General features: G+C 44.9%; 1 protein-coding gene across 1 annotated transcript in view; it reads left to right on the forward strand.

Moving 5' to 3' along the window:
• The first annotated feature begins 1,109 nt into the window (after positions 1-1,109).
• The window catches only part of LOC143933892 (galanin peptides-like), a 64,945-nt gene continuing 51,825 nt past the window's right edge, over positions 1,110-14,229 (forward strand). Inside the window, exons 1-2 of the mRNA XM_077457002.1 lie at positions 1,110-1,268; positions 4,529-4,609. Coding sequence (XP_077313128.1) covers positions 4,529-4,609 — 81 coding nt within the window. The 5' untranslated portion in view covers positions 1,110-1,268. The remainder of the gene's footprint in view (positions 1,269-4,528; positions 4,610-14,229) is intronic.

Below are 14,229 nucleotides of genomic sequence, written 5' to 3' on the forward strand. Positions count from 1 at the left end.
TAAGCATGCAGGCAGGAAGTTGTGCCCAGCTGAGAAAACCCCTCCTGAAGACTCCAGGGATGTATGACATCATTTGTCTAGGCATGGAAAACAGGAAGTAACTAAAGACTATGCTTGGATAAGGGTCTTATTTGTATTTTTGGCGTGAGTCCCCCCCCCCCCAATCCATCCTGGACCCTGAGTATGGATTGTGTGTGTCTGTGTGTGTGGGGGGGGGGGAACCGCACACCAATTTAAAAAAAATGTTTACAGTCTTTTAAAATAGTTTACAGTTTTTTTTTTTTATTGTTTAAATTCTGCTGTGAGTTGGTTGTTAAGGACGTAGCAACTGCTCCTTTAAAATGGTGTTCCCCTTAATATTTCATCCATATCCTGATTCAGGCATGCAGCCAGTCTATCCTCGGGGACCTGATCATTCCCGTATTGTGTTCTGCCATCTTGCTCATTAAATGTAGAGAAAATTAAGCCAGCTTTTCAATCACAATCTGCATGTTGAAAGCACATCTGTCCTTTCTGTGACAGTCATGTGTCACTTATTTCTGCAGCTGGGAGTTGAAGGTTACATAGATGGCAACTATCCCGAATTTGTTTGGACCTAGGTGCTTTGTATACGTACATTGTTTCACAATGCTTTATAACATTTGATCATGCTAAACTTGATGTGACTTTTATCTGAACATAAGGTACTTTCATATCTCCATGACCTTACAAATTCAAAAGAAAATATTATTTTTTATTTTAACACGCTTGCTTAAGTGTCTTTCCTGCAATGCAAATAGACAGTATATCTGAGAAAAAAGAACATAATGGTAAATCTCAAATTGGGTTAAGTTGGTTTTGTCAAAAAAAAGTTAGGGGCAAATTGGAAGGGGAGGGGTTAAAAAATAAGTCATATACAAGAAAGCAAGCCCTTGACTTAAGGTTACAGGCATTAAGAGGAAGTCAATTATCAGCAATTACGCCTATCAAACTAATTTCCTTACTGAAAAGGCAAATAATAGCATTTACCTAATCACAAACCTTTTTGCGCATTTGTCATTTCGCATTCCCTCCTCTTCTCCCTCCTTGATAATGATGTAAAATTGCGCTTGCTGTTGCTGCATAAATACCCAGAAAGCGTCCGGGATCTGAGTGGCTGAGTAACATCAAGCTTGCAAGATTCTGGCCACCATCTATATTTGAATACCAGACCAAAAAAAAAAGCAAAAAAAAAAACATTATTATTTCTTTAAGCATTCAACACTAAGACAATCATTTCTATATAAAAGGTAAGTTATTTTTTCTGTGTTTCATTTAGCTTGTATTGTGTGAACTCTTAATAATATGATTTGTAAAGTTAGAAACCTATTTAACAAAGCAATGCTGGGAGTCATCATGATGAACAACATGTAGTTACTCATAGCAACTAATCCTGCAATTAAAAGTTTTTAATGTTGACTTCTGCTTTTTGCACGATAAACACATCTTACTTAGCAAGCCTTATGTGTTATGTTGCTTTATTCTGAAGACAGCTTTAAAGTACAGCTTTAGTAATAGCAATTTTATACTGACAGTAAGGAAATGTATTTCTTGCCTAATATGCACAAAATCAATATTGCCACTTTTTAGTGATATTGTAAAAATGGGTTCTTTGCATTGCTCAAAATGCTGTTCAACGTGAATCTTTTTTCTGCTTATATTATCAAATGCTTTTATAATTCTGTTGAGTTTATTTTTTATTTATTTATTATGCAGATGATATAATGAGATGGTGTGCTGCAACCCACAACAACCAATCAAATATCACTTTTTATAGCCCCCTTGCTAAGGATAGCCATATAAAGGCAAATGATATTATATTATATTATCCTGTGAAAACATATGATATGAACATATGATCAGTGGAAACATATCTGTCCATCCTTACACATGTCTATAAATCCTGGCACAGCATCCCTGTGTTATGTTGTGTTTTCATATGCTCCATAGTGTAGAAAAACAATTCAAAATAGGCATTTACTCTCTAGGACATCATAATTAACCATTTATTACAGGTCATTTTTTGAAAGCAGTAGTATTGTTTGTATTCATTGAACTATATGCACCCAACCAGCAGGTTAAACAAAAGATAATGAACTGATTCCCCCATCCAAACATTTGACGTGGATAGGGGGAACCCTTTTCACTTGAGCTACTGTATTCTGCTGGAGGAGAGATATCCCCGCTAGCAGAATACAATGATCAGTGTTCCTGGCTACAGCTGGTGGTACTGTTCATTCAGGTAAACCGCACAAGCTGATTGTCCACAAGGCAATCGATAGATCGACTTGTGGACAACCAGCTAGCCCATACATGGATCAAAATTTGTCTGGTCCCTGCTGAACTGGCCACATTTTGTTCCATGTATTGCCGGCTTAATAGAAGCTAAACCTTAAATGGTTGCTGTAGGTTTCTGTAAACCACTGCTGTTTCTACTAGAATCACTCAATGTAATACCCAAACTCTACTGCCGGTAATGCCATCCAAGGCTGAAAATTGATGCACGTGGCTGGGATGTGCAGTCCCTGAGCACTTTTAACATTGATATGTACAGTATAAGCCGGAAACTCGGTGGACTCAAATGTTGAAAATCTTTATTGGCTACACAACTACATGCAGTAAAATAATACTACCGAATTTCGATCACTGTGGCCTTACTCATAGTATAATAAAACGCAAAATGATTAAAACTTTTATGGGGTTCAGCATCTACTACCCAACCAATTAGAGAGGGGAAGCCCAATAATTAAAATCATTAGTGAAATGACAAATGGGAAGAGGAAAGCACTTGATGATGGTAAACACTAATACATTCCAAAGATATAAACATCATTGTCCCAACAGAACATTATTTAAAAAATAAGTCCAGGTCCCATCTATGGTTCAGACTGAAAGGTGCCCTGGTGTTCAAGATGTGTATTTTTGAAAACAGGAGTATTGTTTGTATTCATTGGACTATAGACAACCTAAGGAGGTAGGTCATACATGATTAATTTTTTTTTCATTCAACTAGGAGGTTGAACAAAAAATTTTGAACTTATTTCCCCATCCACATCAAATGTGTGCATTCCTTTTCGCTAAGCTATTGTATTCTGGCATCATGTTTCTGGCTACAGCTTATGGCACTGATCATTCGGGTAAACCCGAAAAGCTGGTTGTGGACAAGTCAGTCGATAGAAGGACTTGTGTATAACCAGCTAGCCCATACATGGATCGAAAAATCCATGTATGGCTGGCTTAATAGAAGCTCAACCTCAAATGGTTGCGGTGGGTTTCTGTTTCTGTGCTGTTTCTAGTGTTTTTTGGCTATTGCCAACATTGTTTTAGCCTATACATTCAATAACATAGCTTGCCAAGCTCTTGAGATTGTATAACATTATATAGGTAAGGTCATGACATGTTTATTAATGCTGTTATTTTCTTGAAGCTGGAATTCAAGTGGCTAAACACAGTTACTTATTTACATAGGTTGAAAAAAATACACAAGCCAACCTAGTTCAACCAATAAAAAAAAAATAGGATAAATAAATAGAAAACTTCATATACAGAAATCTATACCCACAGTTGATCCAGAGCAAGGCAAAAACCCTCCTAAAAAAATCATGATCCAATTTGCTCCAATGGGGCAAAAAAAATGTCTTCTTGGTCCCCCATAAAACATCGAATCGAATATTGCCTGGATCAACAATCTCTGGTGTTATTTCCTATAAATAGTATTCATTTATATCTTGTGCATTTAGGAATGCATCCAGCTCTTTTTTAAGGAATCGAATGAGCTGAAAGAAATAGTTCTTGAGGGAATATATTTCAAATTTCCACAGCTCTTTTCTTCCAGACATAAAAAGTGTCCTCTTGTCCTTTGAGTGGACCAACACATAATTGAAACACATGCAAATTAAAATTCAAAAGTTTAATAATTCTGTTGAGTCAGTCTTTTTATCCAAGCACCCCTGCTACTCAGTATAGCCAGGTCTTGCTCTGCAGTGGCATCCTAGTTTATTCAGAACAGGTCCCCAGACTGTTAATTGATTACTATAGGAGCAGCATCACTCAAAGTATACTCACCTCCTACACCTACATGTATGTTGTCTGTTAGTAGATGTTCACTGCAACAGAGCTTGAATGGCTCCTAGGGCTAGTTCTTTCTCTTAGCAGTTTGAGTCCTGTTGTGGGAATTTTTCAGTTACAGTTGATTACAGGAGGGTGATATGAAGACAAATTGAGGTACGTACACTAGTTGCTTAAAATTATGTTTAGTGATTTTTTTTTAAATTCTTTTGTATATACTGTATGTGCCTGGTGTTTAGCTAACTGAATAATCCCACAAATATATTTAATGCTTAGTTAATGACATTTCCATAAACTGTGAGTAAAATAAAATAAAAATTCTGATTATTTACCATTATGGCTGCACTTTTTAAACTTCTGTATGCCCTAAAAAATTAAGGCCAATTGTACACCTTGTAAAAGAGGAACAAACCATATCTCACATGACTTTGTTGTCCTGTAGATGCGGAATTCACAGACTCTGTTGTGTGTCTCTTTTCTTCTCTGTGCCATGGCAACGGAATGTTCTGGTTACACGTTAATGGTAAGAAAAATCCCATAGGCTTTGGTCAAGGTCATTATTTTGCTTAAAAAGTTTTATCAATGCATTGGGTTTACAATTTTTAGTTTTAGTTGTAAGGAATATATATATATATATATATATATATATTTATATAGTAACTAACAGCCATGTGAATATTATGTACTTATATCCAGGTCCAGACAGCAGGTGCAGTTCTGAGCTCCTTGTCACATCTTTCCTTATACAGGATGCTTTCTTTATTTGTTCTTAGTATTTTTTATCAGGACTTTTCTATCATTGTGCTTAGTGATTTCCCTTAACATTGTAGTAGAAAAGCTCTTACATCATACCTGAGGAAGGCAGCTGTCTATGAGAAAGGCCTAGGAGTGGTCCTGGGAGTGAAGGACACTCAGATCTACATATTTGCAAGGTACTCCCTCCCCAGGGTGTACAAATAAATGATATGGACCAATTATGTTGAGTGTATACACATTTATATACCTGCTATAAAATGTTAAAACTCAACGCCAGGCAAACAACTAAACACACAGGTTAAATACAGGTCATATAAGGGTTGTGTTTTACCTGTCAAAGGATTTGTATTTCTGTTTATCCACTTTTGACATTTTTTACAGCTTTGTCACACCTGATTTGTCTTTGCTGCAGTCAGGTAACACTTTCAGATCAAGAAATTTCTGCAAAGTTTCTGTTTAACCACTTGCTTACTGGGCACTTAAACCCCCCTCAGTCCCAGACCAATTTTCAGCTTTCAGCGCTGATGCACTTTGAATGACAATTGCGCGGGCATACAACACTGTACCCAAATGAAATTTTTATCATTTTTTTCCCACAAATAGAGCTTTCTTTTGGTGGTATTTAGTTGCAGCTCGGAGTTTTATTTTTTGCTAAACAAACAAAAAAAGATGCAAAAAAAAAAAAAAAAAATCATGTTTTAATAGTTTGTTATAAAATTTTGCAAACGGGTCATTTTTCTCCTTCATTGAAGTGCGCTGATTAGGCGGCACTGATAGGCTGCATTGGTGGGCACTGATGGGCTGCATTGGTGGGCACTGATGGGCTGCATTGGTGGGCACTGATAGGCTGCACCGGTGGGCACTGATAGGCATAGTTAAGGCGGCACTAATAGGCACAGATAAGGCGGCACCGATGGGCACAGATAAGGCGGCACTGATGGGCAAAGATGGGCACAGATAAGATGGCACGGATGGGTGGCACGGATAAGTGGCACGGATGGGTGGCACGGATGGGCACTGATAGGTACCACAGATAGATGGGACTGATGGGCACTGATAGGTGGCACTGATAGGTGGCTCTGATAGGTGGCACTGCTGGGCACTGATGGGCGGCACTGCTGGGCACAGATGGGCGGCACTGCTGGGCACTGATGGGCGGCACTGGGGTGCAGCACCTTTGAGGCAGATTGGGTGGCACTGTGGGTGGCACTGTGGGTGGCACTGTGGGGTGGCACTGTGGGTGGCACTGTGGGGTGGCACTGTGGGTGGCACTGTGGGCACTATGGGCACTGACGGGGGGCACTGACGGGGGGCACTTACTTTTGCTTTTATTTTATTTCAGGATGGCACTGCGGGAGGCAGGTGGGCACAGGCAGGTGGCAGATGGTCCCTTGTATTGATGGCCGTGATCGGGACTGATGTCCCGATCACGGCCGCCGGCGATCGGCTTTTTTTTTCTCTCCTCGCGCTGTCAGCACGAGGAGGAATAATAGCCGATTACCGGCTCCGTTCTATCACATGATCAGCTGTCATTGGCTGACAGCTGATCACGTGATAAGGGGTCGGGATCGACCCCTTACACGGATCGGTGATCAGGCGAGTCTCACGGACTCGCCGATCACAGAGCGCGCCGCGCGCGCCCCTCAGGGGGCTCGCAGGCCGCTCGTAACCGGGACCACGTCAATAGACGTAGTCCCGGAAATGTAGGTCCGCGCTAATGCCGTCATTTGGCAATAGCGCGGATCTGTAGTGGTTAAAGGACACATTAAAGGATGTTAATAGCAACCAATAATGCTAATATAAAAGAGTAGTAAACAACATGAACTAGTATTAAATGTGGCACGGAATGGCAATAATAGATTTAAAACCCCAAAACAGCTAATTTCTTAGTTCTAATATGTTAATTTTATTTACCATCAACAAGACAGTAACATATACTACAGGGCCAGATTAACATAAGGGTTATTAGAGCTACAGCTCCTGGCCCCTTACCTTAACATAGGCCCGTTTGGCAAAAAAAAAGATTGAGTTTCAAGGGTCATAGATAGCTGAAGATCTACCCCAACAATGGTCACAATTTGGGGCTCCTAGGACCTATGGTTTCAGAGATACAAAGCTCCTTGTGCAGCCTGTCAGAAGCTACATACAGAGCAGCCAGTTTAAATACAAGCTAGCACGCTAGCTCAAAAGTACCACTGGCCTCAGCTGTCCAATAAAAATGCTGCAGTGGAGGCTGTCCTTTCACTGCAGTGTCATAGAAGGGGGTATGTGTCTATAAGGCCCCTTTCACACTGGGACGGTGGGTTAGCGGTGCTTTACCATCAATTTTGCAGTGCTATGTGGCCACTAGCAGGGTGCTTTTCCCCCCCACTAGCGGCTGAGAAAGGGTTAAAACCAACGTAGAGTGCTGTTGCAGCAGTGCTATGCTGGCGGGATAGCAGCGCTGCCCCATTGATTTCAATGGGCAGGAGCAGTTTAGGAGCCGTGTATACACCACTCCATCACCGCTCCAAAAATTCTGCAAGCAGAACTGTTTTTTTAGCATCCTGCCAGCGCACTACTCCAGTATGAAAGTCCTCGGGGCTTTCACATTGGAGAGACAGCAGCGACTCTTTCAGGGCGCTTTGCAGGCACTATTTTTAGCGCTGTAGGGCCTGCAAAGCTCCTCAGTGTGAAAGGGGTCTAAGACACATGCCCCCTTCCAGCCCAGCCCTCTCAAATAACAAGGAAATACATGGGTTTATGGGTATAACATTTACCAATAATCCCAGGCTGTTGGGAAAGATGGTGGCTTCATTCAAGGCCGTTCCTTATGCTCAGTTTTATTTGAGGCTGCTGCAAACAGTATCCTATCAGCTTGGAACAAGAAAGTCCACGTGTTAGATTTCCCAATGCGTCTGCCTCCAAGGGTGCGCCGGAGCCTCAGTTGGGGGTTAATAACCAAGAATCTGCAGAAGGGAAAATCCTTCCTACCAGTTACCTGGAAGGTGGTAACAACAGATGCCAGCCTTTCAAGTTGGGGAGCAGTCCTGGAAGAGGCAACTGTCCAAGGGAAATGGTCCAGATCACAAATTACCTTGCCCATCAACATTCTAGAGATTCGGCCAGCACACTTGGCCCTGAGGGCCTGGATGTTCGGGTTACAGAATTGTCCTGTCAGGATCCAATCCGACAATGCCACAGTAGTGGCCTATATCAATCACTAAGGGGGCACAAGAAGTTGTGCGGCCCAGAGAGAGGTGAATCATATCTTAACGTGGGCAGAAAACAATGTACCTTGCCTATTGGCAGTCTTCATTCCAGGAATAGAAAATTGGCAGGCGAACTACTTGAGTAATAGACCCTTCACCCCGATATCTTCCTGGCAAGATGCCGGAGATGTGGGATCCCGTACATAGATCTGTTTACGTCCAGATTCAACAAAAAAGATTGACAACTTTGTGTCAAGAACAAGGGTTCCACTAGCATGCGCAACAGATGCCTTGGTGTTCCCATGGAATCAGTCCTCACTGATTTAGGCATTCCCTCCTATGCTGCTGTTTCCACGATTTCTCCAGAGGCTCAAGCAGGAAGGTAAGTCAGTGATTCTTGTGGCCCCAGTGTGGCCCAGAAATCCTGGTATGCAGAGATTATAAGAATGGCAGTAGGGGGAACCATGGACCCTACCACCACATCCCAGACCTTCTCTCGCAAGGTGCAGTATTCCATCCTACCTTACAAGCGCTAAATTTAACGGCTTGGCTATTGAGACCCACATTCTGAAGTAGTGTGAGCTATCAGTTTCTGTGATATCTACCTTGATTAATGCAAGGAAACCAGCCTCCAGAAACATATATTATAGAGTCTGGAAGGCATTTCTCTCCTGGTGTGAATCCAGGGGTTGGCACCCCAGGAAGTATGTCATAGATAGAATCCTTGACTTTCTGCAGATGGGGTTAGAGCGGAGGCTGGCCTTGAGTACTATCAAAAGCCAGGTCTCTGCATCCTCATCCTAATTTTCCATTGCCAGGTTTTCATTTAAACCAGGATATTATTCTGCCTTCATTTTTTCCAGAACCCTGTTCTACAGAAGAGAAATCACTACATTCTCCGGATTTGGGGAGTGCAGTCAAAGTCTACTTGAAGGCGACTGCTCAGATTAAAAAAACTGATGTTTTGTTTTTGTTGCCTCAAGTTGCTAAAAGGGGACAGGCAGCATCAAAATCTACTATTTTTAGATGGATTCAGCAAGTAATTGTTGAAGCTTAAGATTTTAAGAGGAAGACTCAAAGTGCACTCCATTAGGGCTGTTAGTGCTTCGTGGGCAGTGCATCACCCAGCCTCCAAGGTTCAAATTTGCAAGGCTGCAACTTGGTCTTCAGTCCATAAATTTACCAGATTCTATCAGGTGGATGTAAAAAGGCGTGAGGATATTGCCTTTGGGCGTAGTGTGCTGCAAGCAGCAGTATAAGCCCTCTAGTCTCATAGGTGCCCTACTTTTGTTGTGTTTCCCTAACCTCAGTTGGCATTGCTCTGGGACATCCCACATAGGGACACTACTATAACTCTGTGTTACATGATGTACGATAAAGAAAATAGGATTTTTATAACAGCTTGCCTGTAAAATCCTTTTCTTGGAGTACATCACGGGACACAGAGGTCTCTCCCCTCTTCTAATACACATATATTGCTTTGCTACAAAACTGAGGTAGTCCCAGTAGTGGAAGTGGTTATATAGGGAGTGAACTTCTTGTCTTAGGGTGTGCCAGTGTCCATCACCTGAAGGTGGCTTATAACCCACATAGTAACTACTATGGCGCTGTGTCCCATGATGTACACCAAGAAAAGGATTTCACAGGTAAGCTGTTATAAAAATCCTATTTTTTTGCTAGAAAATTACTCAGAACCTTCAAACATTTTATTTATATATATATATATATATATATATATATATATATATATATATAGTTTTAGCAGACACTCTAGGGAATAAAATTGCGGTCGTTACAACTTTTTATGTTACACGGTAAATAGATACCTAAGGCCGCGTACACACGGGCGGACTGTTCGCCCAACCTTGTCCGCTGAACAGTGTTTGGGCGGACAGTCCGCTCGTGTGTGGGCTTTCAGCGGACAGTTTCAGCGGACAGTTGGACGGACAAAGTCTTTCGGAAATTCCGAAAAACTGTCCGCTGAAACTGTGTTTGAGCGAACAGTCCGCCCGTGTGTGGGCCTGTCCGCTGTACTTTCGAAATGAGCGGACTGTTCCCGCTCGGAAAGTCCGCCCATTTCGAGCGCGTGTACAGGTAGGCGGGGCCCGCGAAGGAGACGTCGCGGGCTCCGCCGCCTGGAATGGGCTTAAAGGGGAACCCCAACGCCGAAAAAAATCGGCGTGGGGGTTCCCCCAAGTCCACACCAGACCCTTGTACGAGCACGCTACCCGGCCGGCCAGGAAAGGGGGCGAGCGAGCGCCCCCCCCCTCCTGAGCCGTACCAGGCCGCGTGCCCTCAACATGGGGGGTGCCTTGGGGAAGGGGGGGCCGCGCGGTCCCCCCACCCCAAAGCACCTTGTCCCCATGTTGATGAGGACAAGGGCCTCTTCCCGACAACCCTGGCCGTTGGTTGTCAGGGTCTGCGGGCGGGGGGCTTATCGGAATCCGGGAGCCCCCTTTAAGAAGGGGGCCCCCGGATACCGGCCCCCCACCCTATGTGAATGAGTATGGGGTACAATGTACCCCTACCCATTCACCTGTGAAATAAAGTACAAAAAAAAACACAACACATGGAAAAAGTATTTTATTGCACAGCTCCGGGGGTCTTCCGTCTTCGGGGGTCTTCTCGCCGGACTCCTCCGCTATGTGTGTGTAGCTCTTTTGCTAGCGGAGGAGTCCGGCTTTCTTCCTCCCCGCCGCCGGCCTCTTCTCCCGACTTCGGGGGTCTTGTCCCCCTCTTCGGTTCTTCTGCCGGGCCACCGCGCCTGGTCCGGTGGCCCGGTCTTCTGTCGCCGTCTTCCGTTCTTCTGTCGCCGCCTTCGGTTCTTCTGCCGGGCCACCGCGCCTTCTTGTAGCTCTTTTACAGGCGGTGGCCCGGTCTTCTGTCGCCGCCGTCGCCGCCGCCGCCGCCTTCCGTTCTTGTTCTTCTTCTTGTTCTTCTTCTTCTTCTCCTGGAGATGTTGACTCGACGAGCTCTCCGGCCGGAATGCCAGGGACACGCTCCGCTGCCACTTATATAGTGACAATGGGGCGGTGTCACATGGTATATGTCACATGGGTTGGTCACATGGGTTGATGTCACATGGGGACTATGACATCGTAAGGGGGCGGGGTCACCATGTGACCAACCCATGTGACATATACCATGTGACACCGCCCCATTGTCACTATATAAGTGACCGCACAGCACGGCTCTGGCATTCCGGCCGGAGAGATCGTCGAGTCAACATCTCCAGGAGAAGAAGAAGAACAACAAGAAGAAGAACAAGAACGGAAGGCGGCGGCGGCGGCGACGGCGGCGACGACGACGACAGCGGCGACAGAAGACCGGGCCACCGCCTTTAAAAGAGCTACAAGAAGGCGCGGTGGCCCGGCAGAAGAACCGAAGGCGGCGACAGAAGAACGGAAGACGGCGACAGAAGACCGGGCCACCGGACCAGGCGCGGTGGCCCGGCAGAAGAACCGAAGAGGGGGACAAGACCCCCGAAGTCGGGAGAAGAGGCCGGCGGCGGGGAGGAAGAAAGCCGGACTCCTCCGCTAGCAAAAGAGCTACACACAGATAGCGGAGGAGTCCGGCGAGAAGACCCCCGAAGACGGAAGACCCCCGGAGCTGTGCAATAAAATACTTTTTCCATGTGTTGTGTTTTTTTTTGTACTTTATTTCACAGGTGAATGGGTAGGGGTACATTGTACCCCATACTCATTCACATAGGGTGGGGGGCCGGTATCCGGGGGCCCCCTTCTTAAAGGGGGCTCCCGGATTCCGATAAGCCCCCCGCCCGCAGACCCCCACAACCAACGGCCAGGGTTGTCGGGAAGAGGCCCTTGTCCTCATCAACATGGGGACAAGGTGCTTTGGGGTGGGGGGGCCGCGCGGCCCCCCCTTCCCCAAGGCACCCCCCATGTTGAGGGCACGCGGCCTGGTACGGCTCAGGAGGGGGGGCGCGCTCGCTCGCCCCCCTTTCCTGGACGGCCGGGTAGCGTGCTCGGACAAGGGTCTGGTGTGGACTTGGGGGGAACCCCCACGCCGATTTTTTTCGGCGTTGGGGTTCCCCTTTAAGCCCATTCCAGGCGGCGGAGCCCGCGACGTTTCCTTCGCGGGCCCCGCCTACCTGTACACGCGCTCGAAATGGGCGGACTTGCCTCCGCCTTACGTGGGCGAGTCCGTTCATTTCAAAAGTTGAGCGGACTGTTTGGCAAACAGTTCATTGAAACAGTCCGCTCGTGTGTGGGCAAGTCCGCTCATGCAAATTTTGAGTGGACTGTTTGCCCAAACTGTTTGACGAACAAGGTTGGGCAAACAGTCCGCGCGTGTGTACGCGGCCTAACATGTCACGCTTTACAATTGCGCACACTTGTGGAATGGCACCAAACTTAAGTACTTAAAAATCTCCATAGACGACACTTTAATTTTTTTTTTATTTTACAGATTACATGTTTAGAGTTACAGAAAAGGTCTAGTGCTAGAATTATTGTTCTCGCTCTAATATTTGTGGAGTATGTAACCTGTGTGTATCTGGCTCTGATACTAGCCAGTGCCTCACCAGCCACTGCCTCACCGCACGCCCCTGACCCAAATCTTAAAAATACATTTGGACAGGGCTGTACAAATGCCATAGTTGTGATGTTTTAAATTTCTTTAGCTGCAGCATCTTTAACTCAACCTGGAGAGTTTGACTGACAGTGACTCGCCTATTGATTTCAATGGGGCCACTCTGCAACTGCAAGCCAACAGCATAGTCCAACAATGTAAAAATACCATTCAGCAATGTAAAAAAACAAGGAGGTAGCAGTAGAACCTCATGAACAGCTGCTGCTATACCACTCGTTGAAAAGCAATCCACCACAGATCACTTTTCAGAGGGGAGTAAGCATTAACAAAATATGAAAGAAACTTTAAACACATCATCCATTTCACACTCACCACCAACCAGGTCACTCCCCAGCCACTTCCCATGTTAGCCACCTCCCTTCAACTTATATCACACGTGACCATTTCCCAACCTGCAAACAACAGACCCCACTCTAAAAGAAATCACTCCTAGTTACTTCCCCCACTAACTGATTGATATCCATCCTTAGCCTGTCCCCTCACACCCTCTCACCTGCTGACCTCTGGTTAGGGGAATCACTCCTGCAGTGTTATTGTGTTCTGCCAGTTCCCTACCCACACAATATAATGATCAGTTTTGCTAACTATAGCTGGCAGCATTGATTGTTCTGGGAAAAACCTGACAGGCTGGTTGTACTGAAGTCGATTAATAGATTGACTTGTGTTCAACCAGCTAGCCCATACATAGATGGACTATGGCTGGTCTCTTCTTAATTGGCTTAATTTCAATCCATGTATGGCCTGCTTAACCACTATTAAGTCCCTTAACATCCTTTCACAAACCTTTACATTTTTCCTTCCCAGATTCCTTCATCCTCCTTACTTGTACATAGTGCCCACTGTCATACCCTCCACAATCCTCTCCTGTACATACTGCTCTCTGTCATACCCTCTACACTTCTCCCCTATACATAGTGCCCGCTGCCATACACTTCTCTCCTGTACATAGTGCCCACTGTCATAGTCTCCATATTCCTCTCCTGTGCATACTAACCACTGTCCCACACTTCTCTCCTATACATAGTGCCCACTGTCATACCCCCACAATCCTCTCCTGTACATACTGCGCACTGTCACACACTACTCTCATGTACATGGTGCCCACTGTCATACCCTCCACACGCCTCCCCTGTACATACTTCCCACTTTTATGCCATCCATACTCCTCTACCATGCCTGTTACCCACAAAAGCAGTTCTTTAAAATTATATTGAATATCCTCAATGTTACCGGCTCTAGAATGGGCACACTTTTGTTAGTTCAACTAAAGGAAATCTTCTCAGTTCTCATATTTGTTCTGCCCATTATTAGCACTGATTTAATTTTTTGATTACTATTGTGATGTATAGAGGAACAGGGCATGTCAGCTACTCTAAATAGACCACTGTTAAAAAAAGTGTCCCTGAAAATAGTTTTGAAATGTTGGCAACTATGCACTGCCCAAGGGCCACCAGGTCAATAGGGGGCCCCATAAGAGGTTCCTGGGATCCTGTGATATTAAAGCGGTAGTAAACTTTGCTAACATTACTTCTTTTTAGAGGCCCTGAGGTAGATTATAATGTACAAGTATGCACAGCATATTAGA

Source organism: Lithobates pipiens, unplaced genomic scaffold (assembly GCF_037356315.1).
Source record: "Lithobates pipiens isolate NorthernLeopardFrog02 unplaced genomic scaffold, aLitPip1_a1.2 Scaffold_27, whole genome shotgun sequence".
Taxonomy (NCBI): Eukaryota; Metazoa; Chordata; class Amphibia; order Anura; family Ranidae; genus Lithobates; species Lithobates pipiens.